Source organism: Ambystoma mexicanum, chromosome 1p, assembly GCF_040938575.1.
Source record: "Ambystoma mexicanum isolate Mex_15411 chromosome 1p, UKY_AmexF1_1, whole genome shotgun sequence".
NCBI classification, from domain to species: domain Eukaryota; kingdom Metazoa; phylum Chordata; class Amphibia; order Caudata; family Ambystomatidae; genus Ambystoma; species Ambystoma mexicanum.
The window spans coordinates 1162340804-1162361081 of record NC_090921.1 but is presented as its reverse complement, the minus strand read 5'-3'; the positions used below and the strand labels follow the sequence as shown (position 1 = coordinate 1162361081).

The 20278-nt window shown below is 48.6% G+C and overlaps 1 protein-coding gene across 3 annotated transcripts in view; it reads right to left on the bottom strand.

The window, feature by feature from the left end:
* The window catches only part of HAUS5 (HAUS augmin like complex subunit 5), a 740017-nt gene that overhangs the window by 39921 nt on the left and 679818 nt on the right, over window positions 1-20278 (bottom strand). For all 3 annotated transcript variants that reach the window (XM_069604849.1, XM_069604848.1, XM_069604847.1), the window contains one exon: window positions 19079-19211. In XM_069604849.1, coding sequence (XP_069460950.1) covers window positions 19079-19211 — 133 coding nt within the window. The remainder of the gene's footprint in view (window positions 1-19078; window positions 19212-20278) is intronic.

The window sequence follows — 20278 nt, the reverse complement described above, 5'->3', positions numbered from 1 at the left end:
GAAACTGAAAAGCAAGATCTCCACCCTAGATAAGCGGGTGGGAGAAATCGAATCTAGAACTGAAGAAATAGAAACCACCCTGTTCGAGCAGAACTTCGAATTCGGCGAGGGGGCGGACAGAATTGCGGCGCTTGAGGCCAGGTGCGAAGCCCTCGAGCTCAAACAGGAGGACGCCGAGAATAGATCCAAGCGCAACAATATCCGCCTGCGAGGAACCCACCCCCATTCCCCCACAGTCCCTGACGAGGAGCTAGGGGCCTATGTTAATGACCTCCTGTGCTTTATCCTAACCCTTCCAGATGGAGCCCCCCTGGAACTCGACAGAGTGCATAGAACTAGGGCCAGGCAAAGCAACGCCTCCCCTCAGGACGTCTTGGTAAGGGTGCCCTTCTACAAAATGAAAGAAGAGATCATGCGTGAGTCCAGAAGTTCCCCCTGCATACTTTTCCGGGAAGCTGTAATCTCCCTTTACCAAGAACTAGCCGCAGTCACTTTGACGAAGAGGAAAGCCCTGAAGCCACTAAATGAGAGGCTCTGCGAGAGGAAGGTCACATAACGCGGGGGACACCCCACCTCCCTGTCCTTCTCATGGCAAGGCAAAACCCGACACATCCTCACTCCCAGAGAAGCGGCAAACTTCATGAACCCTGAGGTGGAGCTGGACGAGATCGACAGGCCTGCTCAGAACCCAGAGGAGGGACAGCGGGAGCCCCTAAAGTCCTGGACCCACGTTGAGAGGCGAGCAAGAATAATAACAATTACTGAGCCGGAGGACGACCCGCCCAGGCCCCGAAATACGCCGCTCCCTGGGCCCCGATAACCCCGACTCCCACGCTAGGCGAAGGCCTCGCGAAGGAACCAAGATGACTACGAACACAACAACAGCACCGACCCCCCCATCCCTGGGGGGTCCTGCCCGGTATGGGTTGCTCTCTACCACAGAGTCCCGGCGCCTTCGGGTATCCCTGCGCCATCAGCAGATCCCCGACAGCCCGACAGGGTTACACATGAGGCGCTGTTGCCTCTCTTTGACTTGGCGCATTGGACCGGTCGCCTGCCCCGTTGACTGAAGGCTGGTCAAGAGGTTCTCTCAGTTGGGGAACTGAGGGGTTGATCGGGGAGGGGGTGGGGGGTCCGAGGAGGGTGGCATTTGCAGAAGAATGTCAAAAGGGACAAGGGGGAAACAATGCAAGGGGAGTCGTCAAAGCACCACCTCATAGGGACTACAGATGGGGACCCCGGATAAGATCTTGAATGTAACGACCTGGAACGTCCTGGGCCTAAACGCCCCCAGGAAGCGGAAATTTGTGGAACACAGACTTGCCCGGTTCGGTTCGGATGTCGTCTTTCTCCAAGAAACTCATCTCATAGAGCCAGACGAGAAGCGTCTAAACTTCTGAAGTTATCCGAGACGCTTCTTTGTCTCGGCCAAGCAAAAGAAAAGGGGGGGGGGTCGCCATCCTAATCAGCAGCAACTTGCCTCTGACTCAGGTCACAACCAAAAAGGATCCAGAGGGCAGATACTTGCTGCTCAGGGGTCTTCTGGTTGAACTGCCAATCACTCTACTGGCCATCTGCAGCCCCAACAAGGAGCAAGGCCCTTTCCTCCGCAAGCTACTGCCAGTCATAGCCTCCTTCGCCAGGGGCCAATTGCTGATTGGGGGTGACTTCGACCTTCCGCCGGACCCAAACCTGGACAAAACACTTCCACCATCTAGGGAGGATTTCGTCAAAGCCCTAGCCATGGCCGAATTCCTGAGGGAGACAGAAACCATAGACATTTGGAGATGACTTAACCCAAGAGGAAGTGACTACACATTTCTTTCACACGTCCACAAAGGATATTCGAGAATTGACCTGGTGCTGGCATCTAGTCCTCTGGCACCCTGCGTGGAAGGAATCCACATAGGGCATATTACTATCTCAGACCACGCGCCCGTGACCTTGAAATTACAAACCCAGGGGCTCCCAAAGACTCTTCGAAGACCATGGAAACTCCGAGACCAAATCTTGTCGGATATAGCCATTAACATCGAACTCGCGGAAACGCTCACAAACTATTTTAGGGAGAATTCTACCCCCGACATTCCCAGGGCGACCATCTGGGACGCAATGAAGCCAGTGGCCTGAGGGGTGGCCCTGGATGCTACAGCAAGACTCCGCCGGCTAAACCAGCTGCACCAAACCAACCTGGAGAGGAAGGACGCAGAGTTGGAAAGCAGTTTTAAAAAGCGCCCAGCCAAAGCCATCGGCCAAGACCTCAAAAGAGCGAAGGCGGAACTGGAGATGCACCAGTCGGACCGGGCGGGCAGAGCTCTGTCATACACTAAACCATTTTACTATCTCAACAGTAACAAAGCAAACCGCCTCCTAGTGCACAAGCTGAAGAAACTGCAATTGAGGAACTATATCCAGTGCCTGGCTGACCAAGCCGGAACCCTACACCACATAGAGGCAGAGAAACTCGACCCAATGACACAGCACCACGAAAACATGTCGGGGGCCCCGACGGCAGCCCCAGCTATGTCTCGATTCCAGGCCGCCGCCCCGAGGCCCCCACCACATCCGGCGTTGGAAGCTCTGGAACAACCAATCACGACGGAGGAAGTATCCAACACAATCCGCGTCCTGAAAAACACGACCCCTGGGCCAGACGGGTTCTCATCAAAATTTTATAAGAAGTTTGCTCATGTTTTGGCGCTGCAGCTGGCCGACCTGTTTAACTCATTCCTGACGACAGGTGCCACCACGGCATCCATGGAGGAGTCCTCTACGGTCCTCATCCTGAAGCCAGGCAAGGACTGGACACAATGCGCGTCGTACAGACCCATCACTTTGCTGAATAACAACACCAAGCTGTTCGCCAAAATATTGGCTAACAGACTGGCCCCCATCCTCCCAGACATCATCCACCCGGATCAGACAGGGTTCATCCTGGGCCGGAACACCCAGGACAACTTCCGAAGAACAATCATTATCATCATCGAGCCGGCGAATATGATGGGCTCCTCACCGGTGGTTCTCCCACTGGACTCACACAAAGCGTTCGACATGTTGGATTGGGGCTACATAGGAGAAACGTTACACCACTATGGGTTCGGTCCGAACTTCACGAAATGGGCTCTCGCCAACTACCAGCACCCGTCCACCCACCTGAGACTGAACGAAGCCACCTCAAGGAAAATCAGCATCACCAGAGGCACCAGGCAAGGGTGCCCTTTCTCCCCGCTCATATTTGCGCTCTCCATGGAGCCCTTGGCCGACAGAATCCGGCACAATCCAGCGATCCAGGGTTTGGAACTCAAGGGAGAATCCTATAAAACGGTCCTCTATGCGGACGGTATATTGTTCACGCTCACCCAAGCAGAGGGTTCCATGCAGGCCCTATGGCAAGAGTTGGAGGAGTTCAGAGAAGCCTCAGGGTTCACGATAAACATTACAAAGTCTACAGCCATGGGCGTCAACGTGCCGGAGAGCCACAAGAAGCGGATGCAAGCCGCATTTCCCATCCCGTGGGCTACAACACATTTAGGCTACCTGGGGGTGCAGATCCCAAGCAAATCCGAGAACATCTACAAAGCAAACTTCCCCCAGCTGATCTGAGAACTCAGAGACGACATTTGACGCTGGCATAAGCAGGAAATCTCATGGTTCGGCCGCATCACAGTGCTAAAAATGAACCTTCCATAAGAAAGCCCTGCAAAAACTGCAAGAGACATCTTGAAATATGTCTGGGAGGGTAAGAAACCGCGAATCCCGAGACACATCATGCTCCGCGGCCCTCTGCTGGTTGGCCTGGGGGTCCCAGACGTCGCCAGGTATTGACTCCCGGCCCAACTCTCGCACGTCTTCGCATGGAAAACTAACAACCGTGCCAGATGGCTGAAGCTGGAAGAGGACTGGAGCATCACCCTGATCGACGCGCTACCCCATGTGAAAGATTGCAGCAAGCCCCGGAGCTTGGGCCCACTACCGGCAACATGGAATACTGTGTCAAGCTGGAAGAGAGCGGCCCGCCTCTGGAAATGCAGGAGCCCGACGGGCCCACACACACCTATCTGGAGCAACCCGGACTTCTCTCCTGGGATGGTTCCGCACAACTTCCACAGGTGGCTGGAGGGCGGACTGGGGACTATGGTGGACTTCTTCGAGAGCGGGAATCCGCTGAACTTCGAGGCATGTAAAGCTAAATTCCAGGTCCCCGAAACGGAGCGATTCCGATACGCCCAACTTAGGCACTGGCTATCCAGCGGAACGGGCAAGAAACCCGGCGGCAGAGACCTAACTGCCCTAGAACGTACACTCACATCAAGCCCCCCCAACCCCAAGGGGAAAATATCGACTTTATACAAATTGCGGGAAAAAAGTGACCCAACCAAAAAAGAATCCTATATGCTCAAATGGGAAAAAGATATCGGCAGAACCATCGAGCCTGAGGAATGGAAGCAGATCTGGTCCCGAGCCCACAAGAGCTCTAAATGCACGACAAATAGGGAGGACGCCTACAAGGTGTGTTATAGATGGTACCGCACTCCAGAGGCCATGAACAAATTTGACCCAGCCATTCCCCCACAATGCTGGAGAGGTTGCCCCGACCTGGGCACGTTGTTCCATCTGCTTTGATCCTGCCCGAAATACACCCTTTTCTGGAAATCGGTCCTAGAACAAATCAAGGGGATAACCGGCCTCACAATCCCCTGGGACCCAGGCATCGTCCTCATAGGAGCCACGGGCGAGGGCCAATTCCCACTCACAGGCCGCATAGCGGACTTATGCAACCAGCTCCTGACGGCCGCAAAGATCTCACTCGCCATGCTCTGGAAGAATCCCGAGGGCCCGGCTATACAAATGTGGTGGTCGAAATGCTGGGAAACAGTGGCCCCTGAAAAAAATCACAGCCATAGATTTCAGCACTACATCCAAGTTCGAACAGGTCTGGTCCCACTTCCTGGACTACACACGGATGCCCGGGCCTGGCTAGGCAGTCCCCCAACCTCTGCTGGATGGGGGGGGTCAGATCTGAAGAACATATATCGAGGAGGGCAGGACAGGTCGAACCCTCACAATCAGCACGTAGCTGCAGGCCAGGCCCAGCCTCCCTCACCGCCCCAGAACCCTGGAGGGACTGCTCCTCGACAGAGCCCCGAATCTGAATAAACGTTATGACTCTCCCTTCGACCTGTGACACCACGACAATCAGCTGCCCCCCTGCTCTGCCAGTGGCCCTGCTCTCCCCTACCACCAGAGACTCGCCCCGTTGTTGGGTCACCATGTTTCCTTTCCCTCCTGTTCTGTTCCTCCCTTCTTTTGTTTTTTCCTTTATTTGCATGCCTGCTGTAAGAGGCTACCTTGAAGATTTATCAGTAAGCTTGCATGTACAAAAACCAATAAACACATAATTGGAAAAAAAGGCTTCTTTGTGTAAAGACATTCGTGATTTCATCTTGTTCGCATAAATCTTTATTGCTTTTAGGGCCTAAACTATTTTCTGTCCTGCTAATTGCTTGCCTTCAAACGGCATGTCCTGAACTTCTGTTTGTACCTCTGGCCAAACGTCCATGCAGCGAAGCCATCCCTGCCTTACAAGCACTATCCCATTATCTGCATGAAGACCGTCTCCGTGGAGTTCATCGCAATATGATTGGGCATCTCTTCTTCTCACAGTTTCCCTAGGGCTTCTTTTCGTCTTTGGTAAATTTTCCAGTAAGAGTGCCATTTGGAGCCACATTTCTCTATCGTATCTGGCCACTGTGGCTAGTGCATTTGCTGCCTTTCCTGTAGCGGTCCCTAATGCTAGAATTTGCTTCCTGACAGCATCTGTCTTCCATCCCTAGTTATCTGATGGGACCAAGCATTTTGTGGCTTGTGAATTGGACTACTGGCCACCCGCTGCAGTTACCACCGATTCGGGTGTGGGTTGAGCAGTGAGGCATTTTAGCCAGAGACTGGTGCCTTTTATTTCTTTTCAAGTCACCCTTTAATTGCAGGTTCAGATAATGGATGTTTCATGCCCTTGCTACCACAGATCTAAAATGGGAATGGAGACCACAGACTTTCTGCGATTATTCATACCGTCAAATAAGCAGCAGTACATTTCCTCCGTGGAGTGTAGACCAAAGGTTTTGCGCGCTTTGGCCGTCATTGAGTGGAATTCTCCAACCTCATCTGGTGGAAACGGCCTTAACAGGTAGTCCTGTACCCTCATTGGTAATTGAATCTGTATCCCAATCGTCAGGTCGATATGAGACCGAGAATGAAGAATCTGTATCCCCTAGGGTGTCATCTGTGTCAGTTTGCAGTAATTCCCCTTCTTCCTGGTCCTCCTGAGTTATAGGGGTGGGAGTCTGTTCATTATATGGACGACTAGGTGAACTGGATCTTGGCAGTCTTGTCTCTTCAGAGCTGCAGGTCTGCACAACTGGTGCGGGCTGTGATGATGGTATGCACCTTTCTAGCTCTGAGACTAGGGTCTGCAATGATGTCAGCACTTGCATTGATAGCAGCATTTGCGGTTGGGGTGGATGTGAGGACTTGGTATGGGCATCTGAGATACGGGCATTTAAGGCGTTGGCCCATCTGTCAGTGTAGGTCCTTGAGGTGTTGGCAGCACTGCAATTTGAGGTGTTTGTTTCTGCATAAGGAGGGTGGGTGGATTGATGGTATCTTTTTTACTTTTGTGAAGTCTGAAAACATTGTTGAAAAACCTTGCTGTGCCTTGAACTGCAAGTCAATTTGCTGTCCCAATATTTGATACGGCATCACTTCTGGTGGGAGCGCAATGTCTGCTCCCTTCTCTTCCTTTCCCGTTTTTGGTTCCCTCCGGCCGTTTACTTTAGTTCAGTTTTGGTCCCTCTGCTCTGTTGATGGTGTTTTTTGCACATTTATGGACGAGTGCGTCTCTGGCGGTGCTTCCAGCCCCAGCGTCAGATTGAGCCGTTGCTGGTGTTGATTTCTGCACAGTTTTGGGTGGTTACGACCTGTGAGAAACCTAAGGGTATCCTCCCTACTACGGTTCCGTGTAATAATGTCGCCACAAAAATCTCCCCATGCAAAAATATCGCCGAAAAATGGCCGTTTTTTGTGGTGACATTATTGCATGGAATTATTATTATTTTTTTACATTTTGTTTTTTCCCTGTCCCCATATATATGGTCACCCATATAATATCGCTGTGACCTTTTCCCGGCGATATTTACGGCGACCATATATATGGGGATATTACCTGATACCCTTGCTACTGCCCCTGGATGCTCTGCTCAGGTGTATAATACAATAAAGAGTAAGATAACACGTCTTGTTTTACTTACATCCAACCCCCTTTACACAGGAACTCTATAAGGTTTTCCGGCATCACTAGTCCTGACAAAATGGACCGTCTGCTATGATTGATTAAAAAATGTGTATAACAAATTTTTATTCAAATAATTCGAACTGAATTTAAACATAAAACACTACCCTCACCTAACACAGTGTACTAAACACTAAAAAACAGTTACTAAAACATGAAATACAAAATTCACTTATTTGCATGACACAAAAGATATCACATAACATAACACAAAAAAATCTCAATGTGTCTCTAAAACAACAACCATCCCAACATGTTTCTGTTCTTCACTGCCCAGTTCGGGCGAACATTCTTCAGGGGAATTTTTTTAAAAAAAAGCATCCACTAATCTCTTCAACACCGTGCTGAAAGGGTAGATTCAAACTTCTATACAGGCAAAGGAAGGAAAGAACCTCCGAGCCTTTAAATGGTGAAACTTCAAAGCGCGTCACAGGATGACAAATTCGCTGGTTTCTCGCCAAATGAGAGACCACTACTTCACAAAAGCGTCATAGTCCGCTAAAGTATCGCCACACCTTCACAGATGTAGGGATCAAGACTGTAACAAGCAAAGCAGCAATCAACGTGTTTGCAAAGGAGAAATCCACACAGTCAAGCCGTAAAGTATCAATCTGTACACTCAGAGGGATTAAATCACTCTAATGGCTCTGCTCAGGTGGCCAGGGAAAGGCTATCACTCTTGAATCCCGACCCTGGGGGTGGAGAAGCAAGGGAGGATCACCTGGGTGGAGGGTCCTTGGGAATTGGGAACGGGGAACCCCGGGTGAGACAAGGTATCCCCCTTTCCCTGTTGAGAACCCACCTAGCCCTACCCCGGCCTTTGTAGGCCACTGGAAGCAACCAGCAGGGGACCAGTGTCATGAGGAAGCAGCCGTGGTGGGGCCTGCGAGGAAGCCAGGACGCCGGCCGATGGCCAGACAACCTGTGAAGCCCCAGGGCCAGGAGAGTCGTTAGGTTGCCACAGGAGTGGGAGCCTCCGTGCTGGGAAGCGAGTAGCATCACCTGCGAGCAAGCAGAAAGAAACAGATGCCGCCCGCGTCCGTGCAGCTGAGGCAAAGCTGCAGGTGGGTGCAGGAGAGCACCAGGAGTGCGAGTGTGGCTCGCAGAGGCCAGGCGCCGACTGGAGAAGCAAGAAGAAGGCAGCCAGAGAGGACGGTGAGGACCGGTGAGTGTCGGGGAAGTCACTCAGAGCAGGGGTGCATCTAGAGGGTAGCGTGTAAGTAACAGTGCCATATAAAGCTTATTGAATGCTGAACAGAATGAAAACTCGGAACAAAGCTAAAGTTTGCATTTTGAATACCGAAATGGGTGAAAAACTGGACACTAAACCGAAGTATGCACATTGAATATAGAACTGAATAAAAGCTTTATGGGCAAAGCTAATGACGGATAAGAGCCAAGAGGGAAAATTGCCATTTGAAAGCACCCTGTAGAAAAGAGCGCAAGTGTGAAAGAGTGCAACAAAAGGTGGGGTATGAAACAGACCACCACAAAGTGAACTTTGTGACTGAATACAGTGCAGCAAGGCCAGAGACTGGCAATAAATGTATGACACATTGGGGCAAAGCCAAGAGGCTAACTAGGTGAAGCCAGCAAACTGTAAAACTGCCCATAAAGTCAACAGGCTGAGAGTTGGCAAATGAATGTGAATCTGTACACAGTGCAAGTACAGATTAACCTGTATAACCTGGAGAGCATAGGGGTTCCTAGTTGCGTGACATTTGATGGTGGACTGTGTGCTCCGACAACTGTGTCTAAACCAGTGAGCCTGAAATGATGAAAGCTAATAGAAATTGTGAAATAAACCAAGGAGAAGCACTGTAAGCAAACTGGTGATGCTATCCAGAAGGAGGGTCAGGTTGAGCAAGAGTTGTGTGGAGCTTTGACAAATACCAGGTGTTGCATTGAATTCTTGGGGAAGGAAACCCTGAGACTTGATGAACTTCAAATGCTGTCTTGTGGACAGAGCCTCAAGACCCCTCTTCTTTTTTAACTGTGTTGCTTGGAACTTGGGGAAAGGGAAACCCAGAGGATTGTGTGGAACTGGTTTGAACTTGAGAAACATAATCTTGACACTTTTGTGGAACTTTCTTTAACTTGGGGAAGAGGAGCTGAAAAAGAAGCTAAGAGCTGGACAAAGCTCAGAAGCTTATGTTGATCACCATTTCTTTCACTATTGACATCCCTAAACATTGGCTAGCTTTAGTTGTGAGGGCAAGGATAGGTTTTGGACACAAGAAAGACTTAAGTTGAACTCTGTGACTCTGACTTTTCTTAGTTTTGTTCAGGTTGGGAAATCACACCTTAATCTAGGGCAAGTTAGGCCTTCTACCAATCTGACTTTTCATTCATTTAATACACTACTTTGCTTTGAACTTTGAATCTGTTGTCTGTGTCTTGCTTCATGATGCCTTCATATACTGTCATGATCTCTGCTTCCAAAAGATCAGGACTTGCCCGACTCCCTTGGAAGCAGACCCATAACCCCGGTTCCGAGTGCCAGCCAGTCCCAATTGGGACCTTTTGGACCCTGTCCTGGCGCCAGTGGCACCAGGCTCATAAAGATGCCCAGTCCCAGCGCTGGAAGCGCCGGGCTCATAATGCTTGGGTGGACTTACCTGCAGCAGACCATGCTGCTTACTTACCTGCCAGTTGAACCCCTGATCCTCTTCTGTTTGGGACTACTTTTCCTGTTGGGTGGGGCAGGAGCCACTCCCTAGGTTCAGAACACTGGAACTCTTCTGGAAAGCAGGAACTCTTTTCTTAGGCGTGGCTGTGGAAGGAGACACCTAAGCACTACAGGAGGCTATTTAAACCACACCCGATGGATGAATCTTGCTTTGCGTTATTCTGCATTCTCTGCAGCAGAACGCTCATCGTGTCTTCTGCTTCTGATCCTGGGCCTAAGGGAACAAAGGCTTACCATCCTGGAATCCAGTCTTCAGCAGCACCTGTAAAGACAAAGAAAGAACAGGTTAGCACTACGGTCTTCAGTGGCAGCGCATCTCTTACCTGGTCCATCGGCTGTCACCAACGCCTCGCGCTGCATTCCGGCATCTGAAAGACAAAGGCTTACCTACTCTTCGCATGCTCCGGAGGTCTTCGCACTGCATTCCGGCATCTGAAAGACAAAAGCTTACCAGCTCTTTGCACGCTCCGGAGGCCTTCGGCGCTGCATCCCGCATCTGAAAGACAAAAGAAGGTGCGTTTAAAGACATTGGGCAACTTTATTACTCACGTGCCATTACTCCTTCCCACGCCGAATCCAGTGGGTATTCCAGAACCCTTCAGCTTCTCTAAAGCTCCGAACTTGTACCTTCAAGATAAAAGGGACAGTTAGTGCGCATCGTGAAGCAGGCTACAAGCGCTTACTTACGTGCTTCCAGGCGCTTCTATTCCTCACGCGGGTTCGATCCTCAACTCTCATCAGCCCGCCATCCGCCATCGCCGGAACCCTGCAAAACAAGAGATATCATTACAAAAGACTTTTAAGACATTTGAAGTGCCCAGAACTTACCGTTCGTGCAGTTAACGACGGACAGCAGTCCTCTGAGGTCAAGAGGTCTGCACCCTTATCCAGTGAAGAAACTGGTTACGGCACCCTGCCCCGAGGCAGATGGAGAGCTCGGCGTTCACTTACCTAAGGTGAGGGTGTTAACCTTTGGGGTTCTACAGGAGAAGAGAAAGGGAAGAGGAGAGAGGCACCCAATAACCCCAGTTCATTAATCCCATATTTTCTATCTGCAGACATCTTACTCTTCGAGTTAGACATACAGTGCACAGAGGTCCAGCCCAAAGAGCCAACCGTGTGTTACACATCACCTTTGAAGATACGGCATTCACCCAGTCAAGACCGGCGCCTCTGCGGGAACAGAACGCAAAGCCTATCGCAAAACTCCCACCCAGGCGCTATGGAAACCTCGGATACCGACCAGCTAGCCCAGTTACTTAGGGAACTAAGAGCAGAAGTGCATGCAGCCCGTCAGGAAACGAATGCTCTAAGAAGGGAACTGATTATTTCCAAGGAGCGAACAGACGATCTCGCTAGACAATTGCTACAGTCACAAGCCGGACAAACTCCGTTACCCGCATCAGGGGCAAATCTTCCTTCAACATCCTCTACGAACCCAGTGCAGATCAACCTACCTGGGAATGTACCTCTGGCTCTGCCCGAACGATTTTCTGGTGACCCAAAGAGGTTTGCAGTATTTATTAATCAGTGCCGGTTGCACTTCTTATGCTGCCCAGCAGCCTTTCCAACTGATCAAGCTAAGGTAGCTTTCGTGCTTTCGTACCTTAGTGGCAATGCGGCAGACTGGTCGATCCCTCTAGTTAATCAAGATGATCCGGTTCTTCATGATTTTCGAGCTTTTCAGCTCAGTATGGAAAAACTGTTTGCAAGACATTCACAGGGGCAGGCCTTGGACAATGAGCTCCTTTCATTGCGACAGGGTAATCAAGACCTTTTGGCTTATATTGCGTCTTTCAACAGACTGATAGTGGAAACTTGATGGCCTGAGGACAAAAGGATTACGCTGTTTTATAGAGGTCTACGTGGAGAGCTCAAAGATGTGTTAGCCCAAGTAGTGAATCCCCCGCAAGACTGTTCGGACTATATTGACTTAGTCGTTCAAATTGACCACAGACTGCAGATCGTTCCAAGTTTGATGCTCGAGTATTTTCCAAACCACCAACTCCTACCAAAGGAGTAGACTCCGGGGAAACCATGCAAATAGGGGGCCTGAAAGGACCACTAACACAAAAGGAGCGGGAAAGGAGAAAACAGCTGCAATTATGCCTCTATTGCGGAAACTCGGGGCACTTTCTTCGAGACTGTCCGGTGAAACCAGCCAAGAAGGCAGTAGGAGCTGCAGTTACCAGGGTCACAAACTCTGAGCAGGGAAACGACCTCGCCTGACAAGAATAGAGGTCCTCTTGCCGAGCGTTAAAACCAGTTCTGTGACCTCGCATTTCGTGATACCTATGGTCCTCATTAGCCCTGAACATCCGGATCGATTACATGCGATTGAAGCTTACGTCGACAGCGGTGCCATCGGCAATTATGTGGATCATGAAATGGTTTTGAGGATGAATCTGACTCTTTGTCCAAAGGCTGTAAAGGACGTCATTACTACGGTGGATGGTACGGAGATAGCCTCCGGACCAGTAACGCATAACACCCAAGAAGTGACGCTAGTAAGTCAAGATGGACACCATGAGAAGATCGTGTTCGATGTGATCAAGGCCCCCCAGTTCCAGATTATTCTAGGAATTCCTTGGTTAGAGAAGCACAATCCTCAGATCGATTGGCGAGCAAGAACGGTTCAGTTTCCAGAATGTGTCTCTACTTGTCACCCTCGACCTGGTGTTGCACTGGCAGCAATTTCCTCGGAGGCTCCTCAGTTACCTCCGGAATACCTAGAATTCCAAGATGTTTTCCGGAAGGATCAGGCTAACTCTCTACCTCCTCATAGGTCTTATGACTGCCAGATAGACCTGATACCTGGATCTACTCCTCCTTGTAGTAGAATTTATGCCCTCACCGAGCCTGAGAATCTTCACCTCCGACAATACCTGGATCAATACCTAGCGAATGGGTTTATTCGTCCTTCCAAGTCCCCTGCTTCCTCAGCTTTGTTCTTCGTTCCAAAAAAAGAAGGGGACCTTAGAACTTGTATAGATTATCGCGCCCTGAACCAGATCACCGTTAAGAATAGATATCCGTTACCTTTGATCCCTGAACTCCTGGACCAAGTCAGAAAAGCATGCATATATACAAAGCTGGATCTTAGAGGAGCCTACCACTTGGTACGAGTAAAAGAGGGCGATGAATGGAAGACGGCCTTCCGCACCAAGTATGGGCTATTTGAATATCAGGTCATGCCCTTCGGACTTTGCAATGCCCCGGCCGCCTTTCAATATTTTATGAACGATGTCCTCAGAGAGCTCATAGATGTGTGTGTTGTTGTTTACATTGACGACATCCTCGTTTATTCTTCATCGGAAACTGAACATCGGAAACACATGAAAATGGTCCTCGAGAGATTGCGTCAACACAAACTTTTCGCTAAGTTGGAAAAATGTGTTTTCAACGTGACTGAAGTTGAATTCTTGGGATTCATATTGTCACCTAGCGGAGTGCGTATGGATTCAAAGAAGGTTGATGCAATTCTGAAATGGCCATCGCCATCCTCCGTAAAAGGTGTTCAAAGCATGTTAGGCTTCGCTAACTTTTACCGCAGGTTTATCCCCGAATTCTCTCGAATAGTCCAGCCCATCACCGCCTTGTTAAAGAAAAACAAACGTTTTGAATGGTCTACCGAGGCGGAACAAGCTTTCCAGAATTTGAAGACTAGATTTATCTCTGCACCGATCTTAAAACATCCTCGCCCAGAACTCCCCTACATCGTTGAAACTGATGCTTCGAGCCTTGCCATGGGGGCAGTTCTATCACAAAAGGACCCAGTAACCAATCAGTTGCATCCCGTGGCATTTTGGTCCCGCAAATTCTCGCCTCCTGAAATCAATTACACTATTACTGATAAGGAACTTCTAGCTATCAAGTCCGCCTTTAAGGCTTGGCGGCATTATCTTCTGGGGGCCCGACACACCGTTACTGTGATTACAGATCACCGAAACCTGCAATATTTGAAAACCGCAAAAGCTCAATCCTCTAGGCAACTCCGTTGGGCACTATTCTTTGCCGAGTTTGACTTCATAATTACCTATCGACCTGGTACAAAAAACGGTAAAGCTGATGCCCTTTCTCGGATGGGAGTGGAAGAACATTTGATCAATCCTAAACCTGTACCTATCATTCCCGAACAAAGAATTCTAGGTGTAATCGCCACACAATCCATAGAGGAAGTTAAGGATAAAGCCAGGCTACTGGTAACTCCAGCAGACATACAGAATTGGCATCTGCAGGGAAAGGACTTTACGGTGAAGGACAACCCATTATATTTCCAAGAACGGTTATACCTGCCCAGCACAGATTTACAGAAAAAGGTAATCTCTTGTTATCACGATTCTTTAATGGAAGGACATCCCGGTATGACCAAGACCTCGGAAAAGATCAAGCGCTACTTCTGGTGGCCGTCTTGGAAAAAAGATATCAGAGACTTTATAATGTCCTGTGGAGTATGCGCCCAAAACAAGAGTCAAAAGGAAAAACCAGCCGGCCTCTTACGCCCTATTGACATCCCGCCTCGCCCTTGGCATACGCTTTCTATGGACTTCATCACCGATCTACCTCCATGCTCCGGATACAATACGATCCTAGTAATCGTGGACCTATTCTCCAAGATGGCGCATTTCATTCCACTCAAAGGCTTACCAACAGCAGCAACTCTGGCCCGAGAATTTCTCGAAAACATCGTCCGACTGCACGGTTTTCCTTCAGTTCTAATTTCGGATCGAGGTAGTCAATTTATTTCTCATTTTTGGCGAAGTTGCTGTCGGTCGGCTCAAATTGATGTGAGACTTTCGACCAGCCACCACCCTCAAACCGACGGACAAACCGAGAGGACCAATCAAACTCTGGAACAGTATTTGCGCTGCATGCTACAACAAACTGAAAAAACTTGGAAAGATATCCTTTGGATAGCCGAATATGCCTACAATAACTCTGTCCACTCGGGAACTGGGAAGACCCCGTTTTTTCTTTTATACGGTAGTCACCCTCGAACCTCGGAGTTGGATCCACTCCAAGATCTTGGAACACCAGCAGTAGACCACCTGCATTCTACAATCACCCAAGCCTTTAAGGAAGCCGTTTCTCACCTTCAAAGGGCTAAAGAACAATACAAGAAAGGAGCAGACCAACATCGGAAGGAAGCCCCCCAATATCAAGTAGGAGATCAAGTCTGGTTATCCACCAAATATCTACCTCTAAAAGGACCACGCACATTCAACCCAAGATACCTTGGTCCCTATTCCATCACTACCATAGTAAATCCAGTAGCGGTCAAGTTGGACTTGCCCCCTCACATGAAGATACATCCGGTCTTCCACGTCTCTCTATTAAAACCTGTGCAACCTCAAACCCGACTAACTACATCTCCAAAACCTATTCTAGTTGATGGAGAACTCGAGTTTGAAGTCAAAAGCATCCTGGATTCCAAGATCTCCAAATCTAAACTATTTTACCTGATTGACTGGAAAGGCTACGGTCCCCAAGAAAGATCCTGGGAACCTGCAGAATATGTCCACGCGCCTCGTCTAATCAAAAGATTTCATCGAACATTTCCTAACATGCCCAAACCCCCGGAGAAGCCCGGTTTGGGAGGGGCCTTGAGGGGGGGTGCTGTCATGATCTCTGCTTCCAAAAGATCAGGACTTGCCCGACTCCCTTGGAAGCAGACCCATAACCCCGGTTCCGAGTGCCAGCCAGTCCCAATTGGGACCTTTTGGACCCTGTCCTGGCGCCAGTGGCACCAGGCTCATAAAGATGCCCAGTCCCAGCGCTGGAAGCGCCGGGCTCATAATGCTTGGGTGGATTTACCTGCAGCAGACCCTGCTGCTTACTTACCTGCCAGTTGAACCCCTGATCCTCTTCTGTTTGGGACTACTTTTCCTGTTGGGTGGGGCAGGAGCCACTCCCTAGGTTCAGAACACTGGAACTCTTCTGGAAAGCAGGAACTCTTTTCTTAGGCGTGGCTGTGGAAGGAGACACCTAAGCACTACAGGAGGCTATTTAAACCACACCCGATGGATGAATCTTGCTTTGCGTTATTCTGCATTCTCTGCAGCAGAACGCTCATCGTGTCTTCTGCTTCTGATCCTGGGCCTAAGGGAACAAAGGCTTACCATCCTGGAATCCAGTCTTCAGCAGCACCTGTAAAGACAAAGAAAGAACAGGTTAGCACTACGGTCTTCAGTGGCAGCGCATCTCTTACCTGGTCCATCGGCTGTCACCAACGCCTCGCGCTGCATTCCGGCATCTGAAAGACAAAGGCTTACCTACTCTTCGCATGCTCCGGAGGTCTTCGCACTGCATTCCGGCATCTGAAAGACAAAAGCTTACCAGCTCTTCGCACGCTCCGGAGGCCTTCGGCGCTGCATCCCGCATCTGAAAGACAAAAGGTGGTGCGTTTAAAGACATTGGGCAACTTTATTACTCACGTGCCATTACTCCTTCCCACGCCGAATCCAGTGGGTATTCCAGCACCCTTCAGCTTCTCTAAAGCTCCGAACTTGTACCTGCAAGATAAAAGGGACAGTTAGTGCGCATCGTGAAGCAGGCTACAAGCGCTTACTTACGTGCTTCCAGGCGCTTCTATTCCTCACGCGGGTTCGCTCTCATCAGCCCGCCATCCGCCATCGCCGGAACCCTGCAAAACAAGAGATATCATTACAAAAGACTTTTAAGACATTTGAAGTGCCCAGAACTTACCGTTCGTGCAGTTAACGACGGACAGCAGTCCTCTGAGGTCAAGAGGCCTGCACCCTTATCCAGTGAAGCAACTGGTTACGGCACCCTGCCCCGAGGCAGATGGAGAGCTCGGCGTTCACTTACCTAAGGTGAGGGTGTTAACCTTTGGGGTTCTACAGGAGAAGAGAAAGGGAAGAGGAGAGAGGCACCCAATAACCCCAGTTCATTAATCCCATATTTTCTATCTGCAGACATCTTACTCTTCGAGTTAGACATACAGTGCACAGAGGTCCAGCCCAAAGAGCCAACCGTGTGTTACACATCACCCTTGAAGATACGGCATTCACCCAGTCAAGACCGGCGCCTCTGCGGGAATCAGGTGAGCGTTACATATACCTTGAATGGTCTTTTGCCCTTTGTAGGTCCTGTGTTGACAATGACCATGTAGTCTTCTTGGTTGATGGTTCCCCCATCGTTGAGGATTCCCGTGGCAGAGTGGAGGTATTTAGTAAACGATGGTGCCGTGACTGTCTGCGTTTGTGTGATTTTGACGACAATGTGGTCATCCCTGAGTCCCTTGGTGCACTGTTGGTAGACAAAGCCCTAGTCGATGGGGCGACGTGGTGTTGGGGAGATTCTTGCCCATTTGCCATGGGGCTAGGTTTCCCCTTCTTCTCTGATCTATCTGGTCTTTCTTCAGACATTGACCTTTTTTGGGTACATGCTGTCCTTTCCCTATATCCAATAGCGAACACACACTTCAAGGACTCTCCCTCTTAAGGAGGGTACTTGCCGTCATTCAGCCAAGACACTAGGCACCTGTGATAAATTCCACAGCGTTTTGGCTTTGAATCGAATCCATGACATATATCCCAAGTTTCAATGGTATGATTTGGGTATAGGCAATAGATGCAGTCTTCATGCTTATATCTTTCATACACATTCTTTTAACCACAAGTAGAAAACACCCTAAATAGGGATTCTTAAGATCCACTCTCTGTGGGAGACATGGCAAATTATCACTTATCGGACATAAAGGGGCCTCTTTGTATATCAATTCAGTTGTAGAATTCTGTGGATAATTTCTCAGGGGAGAAAGGTGTGATGACTCCTTCCAGCAAGACATGTGGTTGGAATCGGAACATGGCTCCAGAGGTGGGGCTTAGTACTTGATGCCCCATTGGATGGGACCAAAAGCAACCAAAAGGAGGTGGATGGATTCAAACACCCGTTCTTTCTTTACCAAATTAGTAGGAAGCGTGTAACCAAGGATTCTGAGCGTGACGACAGAGAATATTCAAAGCATGTGAATCTATGAAAGATCCAATGCTGAAGAAATATATACATACCTGTGTGGACAATGTATTGCTTGACAAACTCTTGTGTAGGTCAACTGTGCCTTACACTAATCCCCTAATCTGCTGAGTCTAAGCCTTACTGTTCAGCCTTGTTAACAAGTTAGTGTTTGGTTAGACTTGGTGGTCCTGCAAGGTGTGCACAAAGGTATGCTTTTCAAAACCCTTGAGCAGGGAAAATAGTAAGAGTATAGATAATTAGATGAGCAGGAAAAAGGGACAAAGGAGAAAAGCAAAAATATAGGAGGGCCAATGGAGTGCAACAAGAAGAGGGGCAAGGAAAAACCAAGGCAAGCAGCAAAGAACAGAGTAGACACCAAAGGGAAGCAACGAGTAGAAACAAATGAGGACAGCAAAGAAAGTAAGGGAAAGCAGCAGAAAGAGGAGAGACACATGAGAGCAAAATGCAAAGAGAAAATGGAGACAAATTTAAAGGGTGAGAAGCAACATAATGTAAGGACGAAAAGAGAGGGGAGCAGCAAAATAATGGAAAGACAAAGGAGCAGAAATAGAGGCAGCAGAAACTAAGGGGCACCAATACAGAGAGCACTAGAGCGAAGAGGACAGCACAGAGAAAGGTGGGGAAATAATTGGCAAAGGAGACTCATACGGAAAGAGCATTGAAAACAAAAAGGACAGGGGTGGCAGAAAAAAGTAGCACTAATGAGAAAGGGAAGCAAACAAGCAGCAAAAGGAAGAGATTGGAGAGACAAGGGTGAGCACTAAGGAGTGAAGAGGGTGGAAACAAACCAGTGAAGTCTTAAGACATGTTTGGTCGTAAGAAACCAGGGAGTGTGACAAGAAAGAATAAGGCAAGAGGCAAATGAAGCAAAAGGAAAATGGAGGAAAGAAGCAAAGGAAAGCAACAAGCAGAGTGTATGAGAGAAACAAAAAAGGACAGAACAAAATATGGCAGAGAAAACTGGTGTCATTTTTGTTAATCAGACTTGTATTCACTGCCACCCAAAAATCACAACCATAGTAGGAGCCAGAAGTACTCACCAATCACTTATAAGTTTCTTTACCCGACGTGCATCCTTAACAAAATTTGAGTACGTATGAATCAAGTGCCCGATTCTGGGCATCAACAGTTGGGTTTGCTCAGCATCATGGTCTCTTATCCTCTGGATCAGTTCTGCGAGTGGAGAGGGAAGAATGGACAGAAAAAAAGATTTAGACAAACTCAACAAATAAGGGTGACTCCCAAGCAGAGACCCAGCTATGACATGCCAAAGCAGTGCTTAGACATGCCCATACAGTGCTGTGAGACCAGCATATGCACAATGAATGGCTGTGGACGTGTGCGAATGGGGGCTGTGATGTACTGTGACAAAGATCCATGTTTCAGGCTAAAGATGGGACTAGTGGAGGCACAGGAGCTGGGGACCACCACATGCTAAGTGGCGTAAGCCTGGCAGAAGGCAAACGGTATACCCACAAAGTTCCCAAAAAACAACCAAAGCAGGTTATGTTTGAGCAGTCCATTAGCTATTGGGGACCTTCTCCCTGTCCAAATAGAGTCCGCTGAGATTGTAAGTCGGTCACCACCAGCTGTGCAGGGAAGTATGACATTCACACAAGGGAATCAAATTAACTGGCACAATAAGATCCAACAATTTAACTCTGAACAATTGAACAATCTAAATCACAACACTTTTCACCAATATCATTCACTTCCGATGTTTAAAATGTTCATCCTGGACTGTACGTTTAAGTTTATTAAGGTTAAGAACAAAATGTCTTGGTGTAACAAATCTAGTCATAAGCATAGTTACAATCTCGCAGTACAAGAAAAGAAAAAAGAATTGTGTTTTACACTCTGACAGACGAGGACATTTTGTGCATCGGTAGAGCTATACAAAAGTGAAGCCTTCAGAATCAAACAATTACAAAAAGTGACTCTTGCATCAGAAATACCTGATGCTCTTAAGAGATAGTCAAGCCATGTTAAACGACTTAATGAATAAACAAGATGCTGATTTTTTGGCATCGTCTAACTATGGTCCAGAGAGACAGACTTGCGTGCAATCAAATGTGATCTCAGAGAAAGCCTGGACCTCTCATTACAAAAGGGTATATTCTAAGCCAAAATATATGTTTGAAAACGCTATCAGTCTTTGGAAGATACAGTGGTCATGCCAAATAGATCGACGTATATAGAATGTTTTAATTATGACAGCTAGGAACTCTAGAACCTCGGAT